Source organism: Dipodomys ordii, unplaced genomic scaffold (genome assembly GCF_000151885.1).
Source record: "Dipodomys ordii isolate 6190 unplaced genomic scaffold, Dord_2.0 Scaffold107, whole genome shotgun sequence".
NCBI classification, from domain to species: Eukaryota; Metazoa; Chordata; class Mammalia; order Rodentia; family Heteromyidae; genus Dipodomys; species Dipodomys ordii.
The window spans coordinates 2,311,645-2,331,352 of record NW_012267323.1 but is presented as its reverse complement, the minus strand read 5'-3'; the positions used below and the strand labels follow the sequence as shown (position 1 = coordinate 2,331,352).

At 45.2% G+C, this 19,708-nt stretch overlaps 1 protein-coding gene and 1 long non-coding RNA gene across 2 annotated transcripts in view; one reads left to right on the top strand and one right to left on the bottom strand.

Annotated features, from left to right (window-relative positions):
• Window positions 1-15,055, bottom strand: part of Vprbp (Vpr (HIV-1) binding protein) — a 65,395-nt gene extending 50,340 nt beyond the window's left edge. The window contains exons 1-7 of the mRNA XM_013028050.1: window positions 14,980-15,055; window positions 8,261-8,378; window positions 6,646-6,664; window positions 4,860-4,973; window positions 3,890-4,027; window positions 2,582-3,094; window positions 2,193-2,294 (exon numbers count right to left, since the gene is read on the bottom strand). Coding sequence (XP_012883504.1) covers window positions 2,193-2,294; window positions 2,582-3,094; window positions 3,890-4,027; window positions 4,860-4,973; window positions 6,646-6,664; window positions 8,261-8,370 — 996 coding nt within the window. The 5' untranslated portion in view covers window positions 8,371-8,378; window positions 14,980-15,055. The remainder of the gene's footprint in view (window positions 1-2,192; window positions 2,295-2,581; window positions 3,095-3,889; window positions 4,028-4,859; window positions 4,974-6,645; window positions 6,665-8,260; window positions 8,379-14,979) is intronic.
• A 148-nt stretch (window positions 15,056-15,203) lies between these two features.
• LOC105994582 lies at window positions 15,204-19,129 on the top strand. The gene is made up of 3 exons (XR_001175513.1): window positions 15,204-15,584; window positions 15,672-15,793; window positions 18,971-19,129. It is a non-coding gene; the product is annotated as an uncharacterized LOC105994582 (long non-coding RNA).
• Window positions 19,130-19,708: the final 579 nt, after the last annotated feature.

The following is a 19,708-nucleotide window of genomic DNA, read 5'->3' as shown; positions in this document are numbered from 1 at the left end:
TGGGAAGGTGGCTCAGTGGTAGAGCACTTGCCTTGCATGCATGAGGCCCTGGGTTCAATTCCTCAGCACCACATAAGCAAAAAGAAAAAAAAAGCCGGAAGTGGTGCTGTGGCTCAAGGGGTAGAGCGCTAGCCTTGAGCTGAAGAGCTGAGGGACAGCGCCCAGGCCCAGAGTTCAGGCCCCACGACCGGACCCCAAAAAATAAATAAATAAATAAATACTTCTATAGCCAAGCACCAGTGACTCACATCTGTAATCCTAGCTACTCAGGATGCTGAGATCTGAGGATTACAATTTGAAGTCAGCCCAGGCAGAAAAGTCCCCATGAGACTCTTATCGCTAATTAACCACTCAAAAACTAGAAATGGCGCCATGGCTTAAGTGGTAAAGCACTAGTCTTGAGCACAAAGAGGCTCAAGGACAGCGCCTAGGCCCTGAATTCAAGCCCAACAACCAAAAAACAACAACAACAAAATCTTATATAAATATCTTATAAACACTTATCACCTTATTAGTATATTGCTTTCTGAAACAGACTTTTGCTTAACTTCCCAATTTATTTATTTTCATGTTCCAACTACATTCCAACTTCAATTAATTAAATCTGAAATTCTGCTTTTCGCTAGTCCTTTAAACCCAGGACCTCCTGCTCTTCCTCACATTATTCTCTTGCTCATGGCTGACATTCTACCTCTTGAGCCATTTTTGCAGGTTAACTGGAGAGGGAGTCTCAGGAACTTTTTCTGCTTGGCTTCTGACCTCTGTCCTCAAGGTCTCAGGCTGCTGAGTAGCTAGGATTACAGGCATGAAAATTAGCACCCAATTTAAAAATCAGCCTCTTTTAAGATGACCCTTCATATCTCCTCACCTAAGAATCTTGAACAAAGCATCAAAACTGGTAATTTTGTCTTATAAGTTTTGTTAATTTGGGCTGGGAAGGTGGCTCAGTGGTAGAGCTCTTGCCTTGCATGCCTGAGGGCCTGGGTTCGATTCCTCAGCACCACATAAGCAAAAAGAAAAAAAGCCAGAAGTGGTGCTATGGCTCAAGTGGTAGAGCGCTAGCCTTGAGCTGAAGAGCTGAGGACAGTGCCCAGGTCCAGAGTTCAGGCCCCACGACCGGACCCAAAAAAAAAAAAAGTTTTGTTAATTTCCTATTCAACTGCCACTAGTCTCTCTGGGTGGACTTAACCGCCTGCATCTATCTATCTATCTATCTATCTATCTATCTATCTATCTATCTATTTACGTCATGGGACTTGAACTCAGGGCCTGAGTCCTGTCCCTGAGCTCTTTCACTCAAGGTTAGTGCACTACCACTTCTGAGCCACAGCACCTTTTCTGGCTTTCTGGTAGTCAACTGGAGATGGGAGTCTCTTGGACTTTCCTGCCCAGACTAGCTTCGAATCATGATCCTCAGATCTCAACCTTCTGAGTAGTTAGGATTACAGGTGGGAGCCACCGGTGCCCAGCTCTCTGGGGCTGCTTTATGACTCTAAACCCAGGCCAACATGGTTACGACCTCAGAAGAGCTAGAGCTCCCCCTCCTGTTTTCAGTAACAAGACTAGCCAACACCAATTTGTAATTACATGATTTTATATCTTGCCAAGGTTAATAGCAAAAACAACATGCACATATTCTCTAGTAGTTCTCTCAACACCTAGCTGATCTTTATTAATCATCTAAACCCCTCCCCTCTTCATCCTATTCATTACACAAGCTTCTACCATGCTTCCATTCAATTTTGACCTCAAGACACTAACACTTCTGACAGGAGTGGTTTTCTCATAATGTCACTCCTATCTATCATGGTAATTCATCCCTTTGCCACAACTGGCATATTGTTTTCTTTGATCCCTATAAGACTTGGCATATAAACAACTGAATGTTGACACACAATATCATTTCCCACACAAAAACCTTCAGATACAGCAAATGTCCCAACTCTTGTCTTCCACTGAATCCTATTCCAAATGATAGTGTATCTGAAAGCAAAACCTTCAGACCTGCATAGGCAATCCAATTCTCCACTACTCAAAGTATAGCTATTAGTTCACATTTTATACACACAAACACGCACGCATACCCACAGACACCAGTGTGGCTGGTCCATTGTAATCACCATATTGAACCTCACAAATACAAAACACCTATTAATACAATACTCAATACTGTAATTTTATAAGAACATTACCTTGAGTGCCTCAAATGTAAGCAGGACATCATTAGTCTGTTTCAGATCAATATAAAACATCATCAACTCTCGTGATCCAAGTTGCATAAATATGGGAAGTAGCTGAAATGAAGACCAAAATAAGTCTTAGATTTGGTTTTGTTTTTCACACATTTCCCATTACATTCCATGAAGAGATCAAAACTAGGCACCTTGCCCCCATAAACTGTAAACATATGAATATACTTCATTCAAACAGACTTTACCAAATGACCTATATAAGTCCTTACCAGTTTGGAATGAAGATTTTTTCTAGAGTAAAGAACATATCAGTGTATGAGTGCAACCATAAAATACCTCAGAAATAAACACTCCCAAAAGCTGAACAGTGCACTTCCCAGTAAACTTACCTCCTGATACTCTCCTAGAGGGGTCAAATATTGGAGGATGAGCCGCTGCTCAATAGCAGGAGTCATAGGGTAAAGGGTATAATTGGTGCCAATCACCCAGGGGGACATTTCTGACCAGCTGCTATTAGACAGCTCAACAAACACACGGTCTGGTTCAGAAGACGAGAAACCCAACTTCTGTTTGGCTTTCCTAAAGCTCTCTCTGTCACCCTGTTTTGCCGACTTATTTTTCTTCAATGCTCCTTCCTCGGGTTTGGTTGCTGAGTTCACTCTACTGCTCGTCTTGTGGCTTGAGTCAAGGTGAAAGGAGATCTCCATGTCTCCAGAAGCTTCCTCATGCTCTCCATCCACCACATCCACTGCCATATCACCATAGTCCATATCCACAGCTTCCTCATCCAGAGGCAAAAGGGGTTCAGAGAAGAGCTTCCGTGGGCTAGGACGCTTGTTTTCCTGCCTCAGAGCCACTTCTTGGAGCTGGAGCTCCCTCAGTCTTCGAAGCACTATAGCCACCTATCAACAAATAGGTCAGTAAAAGAAATAGATCTCTTGATCTCTTCTGCATCTTACATGATTCTTATTAATGTATTTTGCTCTTGGCTTGGGGTTTTTGAGACAAGAGTTGCCCCATGTAGTCCAGACTGGCTTTGAACTCCTTTTTTTTTTTTTTTTGGTCAGTCGTGGGGTTTGAACTCTGGGTCTGGGCACTGTCCCTCAGCTCTTCAGCTCAACACCAGTGCTCTACCACTAGAGCCACAACACTACTTCCAGTTTTCTGGTGGTTCGGACTTTCCTGCCCTGGCTGGCTTTGAACCTAGATCCTAGAATCTCAGCCTCCTTAGTAGCTAGGATTACAGGCAGAAGCCATCGGCATCCAGCATTGGCTTTGAACTCTTAATCCTCCTGTCTCCTCCTGCTAAGTGGATTAGAGCTATGTGTCACCATGCTCAGCTTATGAAAGAATTCTCATTTCTGCTTTAAAAGAACTAGATATTCATGCAATAAACCACTAGAAAACCACAAGTAGCACTGTGCCTCAAGCGGTAGGTAGAGCGCTTGCCTTGAGCAGAAGAGCTGAGGGACAGCGCCCAGGCCTAGGCCTAGAGTTCAAGCCCCAGGACCGACAAAAAAAAAAAGAAAGAAAACTCAAAACTCTTAACGTACTCAGTGAGGTTGAAATGTTGATAATATACCTCTACTCAAGCACAAGGTAATAAATAAAATCTATCTACCTACATTCAGACAGTAATTAACAACCTATAAGTGCATTCCTTTGTATGTAATAATTCATTCTCAGATGGTCCTTACCAGCTGGGAATTTTCATCCCTGTAGTTAGCAGCAATGTCTTGATTTTCCATAGCACCTCCTAACAACCCAGTAGAATATGTCCTCAATGGTTGATCAGCCTCTCGGGCCCATTTGAAAAGATTCTCAACAATTCCTTCCTGTAGTAAAAGAAACAGTACAGTTTAGAAGTATCCACTTTCATGACTAAAAATGTAAGCCAAGATTTCTGCCTTGTTCATAACAAAAGTAAGTATCTTATGTTTATTATAAGAATTTAAAATGTAAGCTAGGAGCCACTGGCTGGTAATCCTAGCTACTCAGGAGGCTGAGTAGTAGGAAGCTAAGGATTATGGTGGTTCAAAGCCAGGCAAGGCAGGAAAGTGCCCGTGAGACTCTTATCTCCAATTAACCACTCAAAAAGTGGGAAGTGGCGCTGTGGCTCAAATGGTAGAACACTAGCCTTGAAAACCGAGACTCAGGGGCAGCACCTAGGCCCTGATTTCAAGCCCCACAATGGACAAAAACAACAACAAAAGAATTAAAAATGTGCAAGGCAATAGTGGCTCAGACCTGTAGTTCTAGTTACTTGGGAGGCTGAGATCTGATGATCATGGTTCGAAGCCACGGGCAGGAAAGTCCATGAGACCCTTATCTCCAATTACTCACCCAAAACGCCAGGAATGGCCCTGTGGCCCAAGTGATAGAGTACTACTACCCTTGAGCAAAAAAGGAGCTCAGGGATAGCACCCAGGCCCAGAATCTAATCATATATAATCATTCATTTAAAAATAATAAAAACATAATGTTAAGATTTTTCAACATACCAGTGCACTCATGTAAGCAGGTATTTATCCCCACAGCTACTTTTTAAATTGTCTACTGCATGTTTGAAGAAGAAAAATATATACAATTACTTTAACAACAAAGAAAATCTAACAGATTACCATTCAGTTAAGAGACACAATTATCACTTTTGTTTTCACTAAGTACCTTTTCCTGAAAAACAACAGCAGTTTCCAGGCCTGGCATGATGTCCAGCAGCAGCCTGCAAGCTGCAGTGTTTAAAGGGGGCTCTCGGCTTGTCATCACATAGGCATTCACCAGCTAGAAAGCACAGGGGGCCAGAAGGGAGGAGGAGAAAGGAGGAAGCAAGTGTGGAAGACAGGTGATTAATATATGCCATATGCACGACACACTCTATTACCTTGTATAAGCAGTCTGTGTTGAAGTTCCCCTATTATTGTCTGAAATTCAACCTAGTCAAACTAAAGAAATGTAAAAAAAATCCTAAATAAAGTACTAGCCTCGTTACTTTCTTTTTCAGATTTGGTGGGTTGTTGTTTTGGCTTTGTTTTTATTGAGCTTTGATGGGTGGGCTTGTTTTTTTTTTTTTGTCGGTCATGGGGCTTGAACTCTGGGCCTGGGCGCTGTCCCTCAGCTCTTCAGCTCAAGGCAAGCGTTCTACCACTTGAGCTACAGCGCCACTTCCGGTTTTCTGGTGGTTTATTGGAGATAGGAGTCTCACGGTCTTTCCTGCCCGGGCTGGCTTTGAACCGCGATTCTCAGATCTCAGCCTCCTGAGTAGCTAGGATTACAGGCGTGAGCCACCAGCGCCCGGCTCTGGGCTTGCTTTTTGATTGTTTCGTTGTGGGTTTTTTTGAGAGAGTATCAATACATAGCCCAGGCTGGCCCAGAACCCTCTATTCTCCAGATGCAGCCTCCCAAATGCTCGGATTACAATCATTCTCATCATTTTGTTACAAGACATGAAAGAAGTTGTCAGCTACAGACCTTGACAAGTGTTCATTAAACATTTAATTATAATTATGATCTTCCTTAGTAAAAATGATATGTATAATTTCTCCTGTAGGTTTAAAAAATGCCAAAATCTTATCTCCAATTGCCAAACTAGGGCTGGGAATGTAGCTCAGTAGTAGAGTGCTTACTAGCATGCATGAAGCCCTGGGTTGAATTCCTTAGTACCTCCTTAGTACCACACCAACAGAAAAAAATGGAAATGGTGCTGTGGTTCAAGTGGTAGAATGCTAGCCTTGAGCAAAAGAAGCTCAGGGACAGTTAAAATTTATCAGGCTCTCGTTAAGGACTTTACATGTTAACTTCATTTAAGAATTATGAGCCGGGCGCCGGTGGCTCATGCCTATAATCCTAGCTACTCAGGAGGCTGAGATCTGAGGATCACTGTTCAAAGCCCAAGAACTGGCAAAAAAAAAAGCCAAACTGGGGGATGTGTCTCAAGTGGTACAGCACCAGTATAAGCATAGTGAAAGTGCAAGACCCTGAGTTCAAGCCCCAGAAACAGCATGCATGCACATGCACGCGAGCACGCACGCACGCACGCACACACACGCACACACACGCACGCACACACACACACACACACACAGAGCTTAAGCGTAAATATAGCTGCTAAAAATAATACCTAAAATTTATCAGGCTCTCGTTAAGGACTTTACATGTTAACTTCATTTAAGAATTATGAGCCAAGACGGGCGCTGGTGGCTCATGCCTGTAATCCTAGCTACTCAGGAGGCTGAGATCTGAGGATTGCAGTTCAAAGCCAGCCCGGGCAGGAGAGACCGTGAGACTCCTATTTCCAATAAACCACCAGAAAACCGGAAGTGGCGCTGTGGCTCAAGTGGTAGAGCGCTCGCCTTGAGCTGAAGAGCTGAGGGACAGCCCCCAGGCCTAGAGTTCAAGCCCCATGACCGACAAAAAAAAAAAAAAGGGAAGAAAAATAAAACAGAGACGAACCTACAAAAACTGAGAACATAGGGCTGGAAATTAGAAGAAAAAAGCAGAAGAAAAACTTTGATTCAGAATTCAGTAAAGGTTAAAAAAAAAGTTCCTATAATTTCCTCCATATCCATTTTTGCTATTTAAATATAATTGGGGGCTGAAGGCGTGGCTCAACAGTAGACCACCTATCTAATTGTGCTTGAGTTCAAACCCTAGTACTTGCCAAAAAATAATAATAGTGCAACCTTTATTTTTTTTTTGGGGGGGGGAGCCTGAACTCTCTGGGCCTGGGCACTGTCCCTCAGCTCTTCAGCTCAAGGCTAGTGCTCTACCAATTGAGCCACAGTGCCATTTCCGGCTTTTCCTGCTAATGTGGTGCTGAGGAATGGAACCCAGGGCCTCATGCATGCAAGGCAAGCACTCTACCACTGAGCCCCCTTCCCAATCCCTACTGCAACCTTCTTAAAGTGATTATGACAGGGCACCAGTGGCTCATGCCTGTCATCCTAGCTACTCAGGAGGCTGAGATCCAAGGATCACGGTTCAAAGCCAGCCTGGGCAAAAATGTCCCTGAGAGACTCTTATCTCCTATAAACCACTAGAAAATGGGAAGTGGCATTGTAGCTCAAGTGGTAGAGCACTTGCCTTGAGCTGAAGAGCTGAGTGCCCAGGCCCAGAGTTCAAGCCCCACAACCAACAACAACAACAAAAAAAGTGATTATGCCATAAGATCTCTACCCTAAAAAAATCAGAGGGAGAAGGAAGGAATGACATATACTCATTAGCTGGCTTATGAAATGGCAGCACCTCTGTACAACACCTTAATAACAATAAAACCATTTCTAAAAATAAATAATGTTGAGCTGGGAAGGTGGCTCAGTGGTAGAGTGCTTGCCTTGCATGCAGAGGCCCTGGGTTCGATTCCTCAGCACCACTAAGTAGAAAAAGCCAGAAGTGGTATTGTGGTTCAAGTGATAGAGTGCTAGCCTTGAGCTGAAGAGCTCAGGGACAGAGCCCAGTCCCAGAGTTCAGGCCCCAGGACAAATAAACAAAGAAATAAATAAAATAAATAAATTAGTCGGGCACCAGTAGCTCACACTTGTAACTCTAGCTAATCAGGAGGCTGAAACCTAAGAATCACAGTTCAAAGCCAGCCAGGGCAAGAAAGCCCATGAGACTTTTATCTCCAATTAACCACCAGAAAACTGGAAGTGGTACTGTGGCTCAAGTGGTAGAGCTCAGGGACTGTGCCAGGCCCAGAGTTCAAGCCCCACGACTGACCAAAAAAGTAAATAAATAAATAAATAATTTGATTGAAGAAAGGGGATTTGGGGCTTCCTCTTCAATACATTAAAAATGTAGGGCTAGGAAGTTGGCTCAGTGGTAGAGTGCTTGCCTTGCATGCATGAGGGTTCAGTTCTTCAGTGCCACATACACAGAAAAAAGCCAGAAGTGGCGCTGTGGCTCAAGTGGTAGGGTGCTAGCCTTGAGCTGAAGAGCTGAGGGACAGCACCCAGGTCCAGAGTTCAGCCCCCATGCCCATTAAAAAAAAAAAAAAAGCTTTTTTTTTAATGCATCTAGAAAAAGACTAGTATATCAAATTGTATATGAAAAGCTACCTTAATTATTCATACCTGGTAAGGATAGGTACCATGTCTTGCCCACTGCCATGTTCTTTTTCCCATTGTTCCAACAAGGTAGTGAGCTCAGCTTTGGAGTCCACATGTACTGCTACTGTACTCATGGCTTGGCCTAAGGAAGCCAAAACAACAATAAATGACACAGACAAATAAACCTGGTATACTTCCAACAAAAGGAAAAGTGAGGAGGAGTTAGAGAATGGGCAACCAAGAGAAATAATTTTAAAACCAAGGGAAATTTAATCCTTTAGCCCTTCAGATAGTTTTATTTGTGGTACAGTAGGGGAAACTCTGTGTTAACTATCATGTTTAAGTCTTCTGACTTTTCTCAGCCAGTTTCCTCAATTTTTGGCAAATGAGACAGGGGACTGGATCCAACAAAGTGTGTGAGTGTGAGGTGTGTCTGTTCTATGTAACTTAAGATAGCCTCAAACTCTCCACATGTAGTCCAGGCTGGCCTCAAACTCACAATCCTACCTCAGCCTTCCAAGTACTGGGATTACAGATATGTATTATGCTATCCATCAAATGTTTCTTAACCCTTTTTTTCCCCCTTTAGGCCTTTCTAAGAACCCCACTGAAAATCAGACAAGACCCATGGTCCCTTTCTTTTATCCAGTCATATAACACCCACAAAAACTTCTCAAGTCTAGACCTCTGAAGTCCAAAATTGAAGTTATTTTCTTTTAATACTACATGTAACAGGCACTACTCTACAAAAGATAGATACGTTCCTGTTCAAGGAGTAAAGTGGATATTGTTTCCAGCAGGAAAGATGCAAACAACAGTCCTTCAGGGCTGCCAACCTCAAACACAGGTGGAGTTCTTAAAAGGAATAAGGCTGGAAAACAGGTATAAAGGTTGTCGGGTTAACTAGGAAACCTAGAAATACAGAAGCTGCGATGGCCTTTGGAGAAACCAAATAGAATGACCACATGGGAGAATTTTATGAGGCATCCCAAGAGGAGTGCTGTGAATGTGACACAAATATTTAGCATAGTCTTTTCTGCCAGGTAGTCATTAGGATCAAAAGTCAGATCCTGTCACTCAAAGTGTGTATTTTCATAGAAATAGCAACCATTCTATAAAAACTTGCATATCAGAAGGGATTACTAGCTGATGTAAAATAGATTTTTGTGGGAGGGGAGGGGAATGGAAAAAGCAGATTGGTCTGAAAACGTAGCCCTAAATTCAAACCTCAGTCCTAGCGCACACACACATGCACACACCCACGCACACCCACACAAAACGGATTGCAAGAGTTCACTGTAAGAAAACAATCAGCCGGGTGCCAGTGGCTCACTCCTGTAATCCTGGCTACTCAGGATGCTGACATCTGAGGACTGTGGTTCAAAGCCAGCCCAGGCAGGAAAGTCCGTGAGACTCTCTCCAACAAATTATACAGAAAAAGCCACAAGTTGCACTGTGGCTCAAGTGGAAGAGTGCTAGCTAACCTTGTGCAAAAAGAAGGTCGAGGATAGGTGCTGAGTTCAAGTCTCAGGACTGGCACAAAAAAGAAAGACTATGCATAGTCTTCTGAAAACTTAAAATAACATATCTATAGTAACAAATATGTAAACATTAATTTTTATCTGGGCATCAGTGACTCACACCTGTAATCCTAGCTACTCAGGAGGCTGAGATCTAAGGATTGTGGTTTGAAGCCAGAATGGGAAGAAAATTCCCTGAGATTCTTATTTCCAATTAACCACTCAAAAGTCAGGAGTGGTGCTGTGGCTCAAGTGGTAGAGTGTTATCCTTGAGCACAAAGAAGCTCTCAGACAGCGCCCAGGCCCTGAGTTCAAGCCCCATAACCAGCAAGAACAACACAAATTTGACACTCAATAAACTAAGCTCAGGGCTGGGAATGTGGCTTAGTGGTAGAGTGCTTGCCTAGCATGCATGAAGCACTGGGTTTGACTCCTTAGTACCACAGAAACAGAAAAAGCTGGAAGTGCCTCAAATGGTAGAGTGCTAGTCTTGAGCAAAAGAAGCTCAGGGGCAGTGCCCAGGCCCTGAGTTCAAGCCCCAGGATTGGCAAAAATAATAAACAAAAATGAGAAAAGAATGTCCACAAAAAGGTAAAGGATAAGAACCTAGAACTGGCCAGGCACCAATGCCTCACACCTGTAATCCTGTAATCCGGAGACAGCAATCTGAAAATCAACAGTTCACAGCCAGGCAGAGAAAGAAAGTTCATAGGACTCTTATCTCCAACCAACCAGGAGAAAAAAAAAGAAACATCCAACAACAAGAAAGTGGAGGTGTGGCTAAAGTATTAGAACACCAGCCTTGAGTGAAAATGCTAAGGCTCTGATATCAAGTCTCAGTACCAGCACACACATTTTTAAAGCTAATAAGCAAATTCAACAAAGTTACAGGGTAATTACTTGTTTAATGCTATCAATCAACAATCAGAATTGTATTTTTGTGACAAGATCTGGTTATATAGTCCAAACTGAACTTGAATTCATGATCCTTCTGAGCCTCCCAAAAGCTGGAGTCACCGGCATTTACCATAAACCAAGCTTCAATTTCATTCACCAAAAACAATACTTAGAAATAAATGAACCAAAAAGGTACAAGACTTACCCACTGACAACTACAAAACATTTCTGAAACCTAAATAAAAAAAACCTAAATAAATGAAAAGACAATTTGTGTTCACAAAGTAGAAGATTTAGTATTAAGAAAATAACTTTTGGGTTTTGATGTCTAAGAATGTGTAAAAGTTTTATAGTTTAAGCTCTTACACTTAGATCTTTAATCCATTCTGAGTTCATCTTTACATATAGTATGTGATACTGATCTACTTCATTCTTTTGATTGAGGTTATCCAAACATTTCAGCAGCACTTGTTAGAAACCCTTTATTTTCACTATTGGGTCCTACCACCAACAGTGTATACTGATTAGCCGTAAGTGTGAGAGCTTATTCCTGGACTTTCAGTTTTACTGTATTTTTCTGTATATATTGATCCTTATACCAATAACACATTGTTTTGATTAGTTTTGTGGCAGGTTTTGAAATCAGAACTGTGCTTTATCCAACTGTGCCTATTTTCTCAAGACTAGTGTAGCTATTTACAGCTCCTTGTAATTATATACTAATTTTATCTTTCTCAGTGCTAAGGACTGAACCCAAGACCTTGACTATATTAGGCAAGTGCTCTACCACTGAGGTACATACCCAGCCCTAGTTTCCATTTCTGGGGAAAAGATCGTTGGAAGATCCATAGATAGCACTAGCTATAAGCAAAAAAGCTAAGCCAAGAGCGTGAGTCCTGGAGTACAAGCCCCAGCACAAGGAGAGAGAGATAGACAGACAGAGACAAAGAGAGAGACAGACAGACACAGAGAAAGAAGGAAGGAAGGAAGGAAGGAAGGAAGGAAGGAAGGAAGGAAGGAAGGAAGGAAGGAAGGGGGAAAGAGGGAAAGAGGGAAGGGGATTCTGATTTTAGGGGGAAAACTTTCAGCCTTTTTTTTTTTTGGTCGGTGTGGGGCCTGAACTCTGGGCCTGGGCGCTGTCCCTCAGTTCTTTAGCTCAAGGCTAGCACTCTACTACTTAAGCCACAGTGCCACTTTGGGCTTTTCCTGCTTATGTGGTGCTGAGGACTCAAACCCAGGGCCTTATGCATGCAAGGCAAGCACTCTACCACTGAGTCACCTTCCCAGCCCCTCAGCCTTCTTATCATGGAGGAATGATACAGCACAGGTCCAGGTTCTACCAACACCAAAAAACAAAACTGGAAAAAGTTGAGGTTTTTTTTTTTATTGCACCAACTCTCAAAAATATATTATCTAGTAAGAAAAACAAAGTGCAAAACTTTGTGCATAACATGCTACCTATTATGAGTTTTAAAAGTTACTGATACAGGGGCTGGGAATGTGGCTTAGTGGTAGATTGCTTGCCTAGCATGAATGAAGCCCTGGGTTTGGTTCCTCAGTACCACATACACAGATGAGGACAGAAGTGACACTGTAGCTCAAGTGGTAAGGTTAGTACATAATGATTGCAGAAAGAAAGAAAGAAAGAGGGGGAAGGAGGGAGGGAAGGAAGTAGGGAGGGAGGGAAAAGGAAGGGAAAGGAAAGGAAAGGAAAGAAAAGGAGCAGAGCTGGGCACTGATGGCTCATGCCTATAATCCTAGCTGAGTTACTCAGGAGGCTGAGTTCTGAGGATCACGGCTCAAAGGCAGCCCCAGCAAGAAAGTCCATGACATTCTATCTCCAATAAACCACCAGAAAACCAGAAGTGGCGCTGTGGGTCAAATGATAGAGTGCTCACCTTGAGCTGAAGAGCTGAGGGACAGTGCCCAGACCCAGAGTTCAAGCCCCACAACTGACAGGAAAAAAAAAAAAGTTATTGAGTTTGTTCACACACTCCTGTAATACCAGCACTCAGTAGCCTGGGTAATGTTAACACCCTGGAGTGGGTGTTAATGTTTTCTTTTGTTTTGTTTAAAAAAAAAAAAAGCTGGCTCCTAGCTACTCAGGAGGCTGGCATCTGAGGAACAATGTTGGAAGCCAGCCCAGTTCTAGTGATGAACCACCAGAAAACCTGGAGCAAAAAGATGCTTAGGGACAGTGTCGAGGCCCTGGGTTCAAGCCCCAGGACTGGCAAAAAAAAAAAAAAAAAGGAAACATTCTTACACATTACTAGGGTTGTAACTTTCCTAATAAATTTTTGTTTCTGTCCTAGATTTTGTTTTTTGTTTTTGGTCAGTTGTGGGACTTGAACTCAGGGAACTGGGCACCGTCCCTGAGTCATGGGGCTTGAACTCTGTGCCTGGGTGCTGTCCCTCAGCTTTTCAGCTCAAGGTGAATGCTCTACCACTTGAGCCACAGCACCACTTCTGGCTTTTTCTGTTTATATGCTACTGAGGAATGGAACCCAGGGCTTCATGTATGCTAGGCAAGCACTCCATCACTAAGCCACATTCCCCATTTCCTTATTTTAAAGGGGGTGGGGCATGTGAAAAGATGGTAGAATCAGTGATAGAATCTATGATAGACTCTAAGCCAATCTCCATACAAGACTAAAAATGAAAATTCCAATTTTAGAGCTTCAAGTAAACATACTTATTACCTGACATCATGTATAACTTTATTACTTTCCACAACTATCTTCTCCACCAAATCAACTCACCTGGTAATATAAACCAACTCCAATCACTACATGTTGGTTCATTCATTCTACCACAGTCCTCCTGTATTAAGTTTAACAATTAGAGTAGAAAGTAAAAACACTATGCTAATTAAACTATCCCTGAAATGTTGAGTACATAATGATTTCCCTATTCTCAACATCCAAAAATATACCACCACGCGAGAATGCGTAATGAAGAATTACTACATGCAAAACCCAAATCTTGACATCAAGCAAAAAATAGACTAAGTTCCTATTAAAGTCGCACACGCTTAGATAAACCTTAGAAGCAAACCAGTAAACTGGAAAACGGAAGCTATAGATGACACTCATCAGTAAACCTCTCATTCGATGCACTAGCAAAGCGCTGGAACAGAAGGACACTTGCTACATGTACACGGAGTCAATCATGCTGACGGATTAAAAGGCTTCGGGGTCTGGCCATGCGTGTGTGGGTGGGTGACTGCAAAACTACTTCCTCAATAAACTAGATGACCAGAAGAACACTACCACTGCAATAAAGAGGAAGCCGACTGTCCAGGAAAAAAGACGGGAGTTCATACTGCTGACACCCCGACTGGAAACTATACTGCTCTCCCTCCTCCCGCCCCCCCCCCCACCGACCCAAACCAGGGCTCCGGGGAAGCTGGGCGGGGCAATCTAAGCTTTGACTCCGGGTTGTTTTAACCAACGCACACACACACACCCCCTCCTCCTCCTCCATTCCCAAATCCGCCGTAGTGGAGGGCGGAGTGCCCGGAAAGCTCCGCCCCGTCGCCCAGTCCCAGGGCCCGGCGAATGCAGGGAGGTGGTGACACGAGGCGGGCCCGGAGGGAGGGAGGGAGGGAGGGAGCGAGGAAGGGAGCGAGGGAGGGAGGGAGGGAGGGGAAAGCCCGCCCAGGTGACTTGAGGCTAGAGGCGGAGACACCGGACCGGGAAAGGGGTCCACACAGTGCACGGCGGGAAGATGGAGACTCCCCGCCCCCCCCTCTCTCTCTCTCCACCCCCCACCGCCTCCCACCCCCCCTCCACCCGCGACGCCCAACAAGTACGGAACAGAACTGAGAGGAAAGGCGGGTTAGCAAGAGAAATGAAAGTCGCCTCTCCTCCAAGGAGGGGCCGGTGGGGGGGGGGGTTCCCCGCAACTCCGGGCGGAAGTTACTCACGGTAAGCTTCTTTGGGCTGGGGGGAGGGGGGGTGAGGACGGGGGTGGGAACTGGAGAAACACGGAGGCCCCGCCCCCCCCGGGCCCAGGTATCCGGAGGAGAAGTCCTGTCAGGCCGTCCAGGCCCAGCCTCCCCGGAGGCCCCTACCCTCTCCCTCCCCACCCCACCCCCCCCCCCCCCCCCCCGGCCGGGTCCCCGCCGGTGGCCCGAGCAGGTGCCGCCCCTCCCCCAGCCCGGCGCCCACTCTCCCGCCCGGCCAGCCCCGCGTCCTGCCTCCTCGCCGGCTCCTTCCTCTCCCTCCCCGCCAGAGCCGTCTCCCTCCTTTTCCCGCTCACCTTCACCAGCGGCTCCACCGCTTCCCCCCCCCCCAGACCCCGCCAGCGGCCACAGTTCACACACACCCCGCTTTCAGGTCCCGCACTCTCCCTCTCTCTCTCACACACACAGCGCGACCACGGCTCCAGAGCGGCCCACATATTATGCGTCACTCGCCAGGGCCTACGTACCTTCGTGAGCGCGCGCGCGCGCGGGCGCGCCCGCCTTGGCGCAAGGATGGCGGCCAAGGGAGGGGAGGGGAAGGGGAGGGAGGAGAAAAATAATAAATAAATAAATAGGGCCCCGGGGATGCCTGGGAAGTGAAGTTCCGTATGCTGATTGGCTTATGCTCTCCGCGTCCCTGCGCGTGGACTCCTGGGATATGTAGTTTTCCCCTCTAGGAACAGGGAACTGCTGTGTGTTCATTGGCTGCTTGGGAAGGCGGAAGCGACAAGTGAGGGACTCCATGACTCAAAGCCGACTGATACTTTCTCAGTACTTTATTCTGACTGTGTGTCAACCAGAGGACGTTCTGTGGTGGTCTATTTGTCCCATCCTCCCTAGAATACACCTGGATCAGAGGAAGTATTCCCACAAGCATATCAGAAACCACATTACTCATTAAACAGAATTCACCGTTTTGTTTTTCTTTGTCTTTCCATTCAAGATGTCATCTGTTATAGACTGGCAGGTATTCTATGTGAAGGCAGAGAATTAAAAGTTCAAGACTCCCAGATGAATTCAGGAGGTTTTAAATTCCGTCTTTTTTTTTTTTTAGATAGTAAATGATGTGCTGAATATCACCAGCCAGTGAGCAAAAAGCGGAAGACTGACTCACCCAAGAATCCTTTGTGGGGACATTGAAGATTGAAAACAAAAACAAAAAACAAAACACCGCAGGTGAGTAGGATGTTCCTCCACTTTACCACCTGATGTAACTTCTTATCTGTCTTGAAGCCTGCACGTTTCTGTTCATTTCTATGGGGTGCTCATCACCATTATTTGCAGAAGACCAGACTCAAGCCTGTTACCATGATCAGATTCTACAACTCACTTCATAAGAAGCCTGAGTGCTCAGTCTCTTTATTCTATTCCCCATGGATTTTCATTGTCCTCTTTCTTGAGAGATCTTCCTCCTTAAAGTAAAACTTAGAGAAGTAGCTGTGCACGGCGCAAGTTCTAGAATGTGTGATGGCAGTTCATCAATGTGTCAACTTTCCACAATCCCTTCTCCTGTGACACAAAACACTTAACCTCTGTTTGTCTGGTCCTTTCCTGTAACAATAATGAGTTATTGCCGTTTACTTTGACTTGACAGTTTATTTGGCTCTGACCCAAGTATTTTAGTCACAACCCCTCTTGTTCATTGTCACCACCACCCCCACAGGATGGGCATGAGAGTTATGAATCCTTAGAGTTGGACCAAAAAATGAAGTCCAAGCCAGGTGTGGTGGTACATGCCTATAATGCCGGCACTTAGGAGGCTGAGACAGAAGGATTGATTGCTGGTTCTAGGCCAGCTTGGTCTATAATAGTGAGACCTTGTCTCAAAAAGAGAGAGAAAGAAATTGGAATTTTCCTGCTGGGAACAAAATGAGTAGGAAGAGAATGCTCAAGCCTTGAGGTATCTTCTCTGTGTTTAGAGTCTAGCCATCTAGAATAGAAGTCACTCCCAAGTCCTCCACTGCCTAAAGCCTTTTGAAGTGCCCTTAAAGGAAATCAGAGCAGGAGTCACTGCCTCAGCCTGTCACCAGATGGCACTGCTTCTCTTTGGAAGCCTACGCAGGGCCCCCATGTAGGTGATAGGAGTAGGGGCACCAGGGAGGCCTCAGGAATCAAAGCAGGAGACACACTGCCTTCCCACAGCAACTCCCTTAAGAATCTCCATCATATAACTCCTGTAGCCCTCTCGCCCTGTCAAAATCCCCCACACAGCCACACACACCTAGGGAAGGGGAAGGGACAACACTCAGCTTTCCCTGTTGCCCCTACATCCCAGGTGAGTTCATTAACACATTTCACAAGACAGGCACATGCCAGATACAGAGACACACACATCTGTACATTAGGTATCAATCCTCACAGCCAACACTCACTTTTAAGCATGCGTAAAAGATAGGTACGGGGGGGCTGGGAAGGTGGCTCAGTGGTAGAGCGCTTGCCTTGCATGCATGAGGCCCTGGGTTCGATTCCTTAGCACCGCATAAGCAGAAAAAGCTGGAAGTGGCGCTGTGGCTCAAATGGTAGAGTGCTAGCCTTGGGCTGAAGTGCTGAGGGACAGTGCCCAGGCCCAGAGTTCAGGCCCCATGACCAGCAAAAAAGAGAGAGAAATTTCTTGGCCTCATGATAGAGTATCTCTGGAATCTATCCTACCCATATGCACTCTATTCTGTCCTCTCTTGTGGTATAACCTGAGAAAGAAACTGCCCCCATTTGAAAAGGTGAGGTGTCATACTTTCAGGACTTTCCAGAAGCAGAGAAAGGATGAATGGCCAAGCCCTGACCCCCAGAACTTTGCCTCAGATTGCTTTGGGAAGACACAACAATGGAGTTGGCATTGAATAATGTCTTCACTGGCCTTGCCTTCAGACTCCCAAAAGCCTCTGGAGTTTTGGCATTGTCTATTTGCAGTTACATTTCTACAGAATTTGGAGATCTCTGACCTGACCCCATTTGGAGGTACTCTGAGAACTACTGGGCAGATTTTAATGAAGACGCCAGTCAGATCAAATTTCTCATTTCATCAGTTATTTCACTTTGAAAGATCCCAGAGAAGAATAGGTTTGTCTAATAGGAAGTGGCTGGGTTAAAGTCCCTCCCTCTCCATTCAGTGATCCAGCACCACTCCCACCTGCAGTAACCACTTCCTGCCCCTCTACAAGCCTGGTTGCCATGGGCCTGGACCTCTGAGATAGTGTCTGGAGTACTCACATAGGCCTAGAAACCAGAGCTATCAAGGAGAGGCATTTCTAGGTACAGAGGGTAGCCTGGGCTCTTACCGTTGAGCAGCTATTCTGCATTCCCTCAGAGCTGGGAGTGAAATTCTACGGAAAGTCACATGATGTTCCTGAGAGGAGCCTCCTGCACCTAGCTCCTGCTCCACCAGGTCCAGACTAGTCATAAAATAGGTTTTTGTGAAGTCACAAAGCTGGCTGCCTCCCCACAGGGCCAGAACTACCAGGACAACCAGTTAATATTGGGCAGGACTTGAAAAGGGAGTTTATTTTGGAGATGGAGTACTAGTAGGAGAAGGGAGAGTAAAAGGGGAAGGTGAAGGAAGGTGAATGTTGAGATTGCCTGGGGAAAGGGGGCACTGACTGAGCGAGAGTGACGGAGGGGTGGGTGAGTGAGACCAAGATACACTGTATGCATAGATGTGGACGTGTCAAAATAAAACTCCCTATCAATCGATGCTAAACAAGGAAGATTTTTCTAAAAGAATATCATTGCCGGGTGCCATTGAACCACTAGAAAAAGGGAAATGGCGCTGTGGCTCAAGTGGTAGAGCGCTAGCCTTGAGCTGAAGAGCTCAGGCCCAGAGTTCAAGCTTCACAACTGGCCAAAAAAAAAAATCTATAGCATTTTCTCCTCTCTCTCTCTCTCTCTCTCTCCCTCCTCTCTCTTGTGCCTGTCCTAGGGCTTGAACTCAGGGCCTAGGAAACTGTCCGTGAGCTTTTGTGCTCTAAGCCCAGCACTTTACCACTTGCCCTACAGCTCCACTTCTGGCTTTTTTTGGGGGGGGGGAGTCCTTAATTGGCGATGAGTCTCAGGGACTTTCGTGCTCCGTCTGACTTTGAACAGTGAACCTCAAATCTCATCCTCCTGAGTCACTAGGATATTTGGGAGGTGATAAATGGGACCAGGTTGGTAAAGGTGAGAGGGGATGTGTTTGTGGGAAATGTATCTCATCCTGGCCTTTCCGGTTCCGGCTCCATTCTGCTTCCTGATTGCTGTATGTGGAACAGCTCTGGCCTAGCTACAACAGGCCAGTACTTCCCAAGTCAAGAGCTAAAATCCAGTCCTGGATTCCGGTCAAGAGTGAGCAAAGTCTGACTAAACACACCTTTGGTATTACAGATAAAAAAGATGATTGGCAATCTCAGTGTGGAAGGTGTGGCTACCCTAAGGCTGAAGATTACAGAAGACACCCCTCTACCCCTGAGGCTACAAAGGAGGAAAAGAGACGCTGGGCCTGACAACTATGGCTCCTGCCTGTGTCATCCTCTCTTCTCTGGAGGCTGAGATCTGAGGATCACAGTTTGAAGCCAACCTGGGTAGAGAAGTCCAAGAAACTCTTGCCTCCAATTAATTATCCAAAAGCCAGAAATGGAGCTGTGGCTCTTGTTAGTAGAGCACTAACCTTGAGCACAAAAGCTCAGGGATAGAACCCAGGCTCAGAGTTCTAGTCCTGGGACTGGCAAAAAAAAAAAAAAAAAGACACTGGGTTGTCCAATTAACATTTTTGTGTTCACGCTGAAACTTTAGCAGTTGCATATGAACTTTGATGCAAAAAAAGATTGTAGCATAGTGGTATACACCTGTGATCCCAGCCCTCCAAAGGCTGAGTCAGGATTGTGAGTTGAAGGCTAACCTAGGTTATAGAGACAGAGACCTTATCTCGAAAATAAATAAATATTATATGGAAGAGTGAAACATTTGTGTGAAATTCATAAGAAGTTGGCCACTCTGTGACCCTTAATGTAGACTATAGACTTTTTTTTTTTTTGTCAGTCATGGGGCTTGAACTCTGGGCCTGGGCGCTGTCCCTCAGCTCTTCAGCTCAAGGCGAGCACTCTACCACTTGAGCTACAGTGC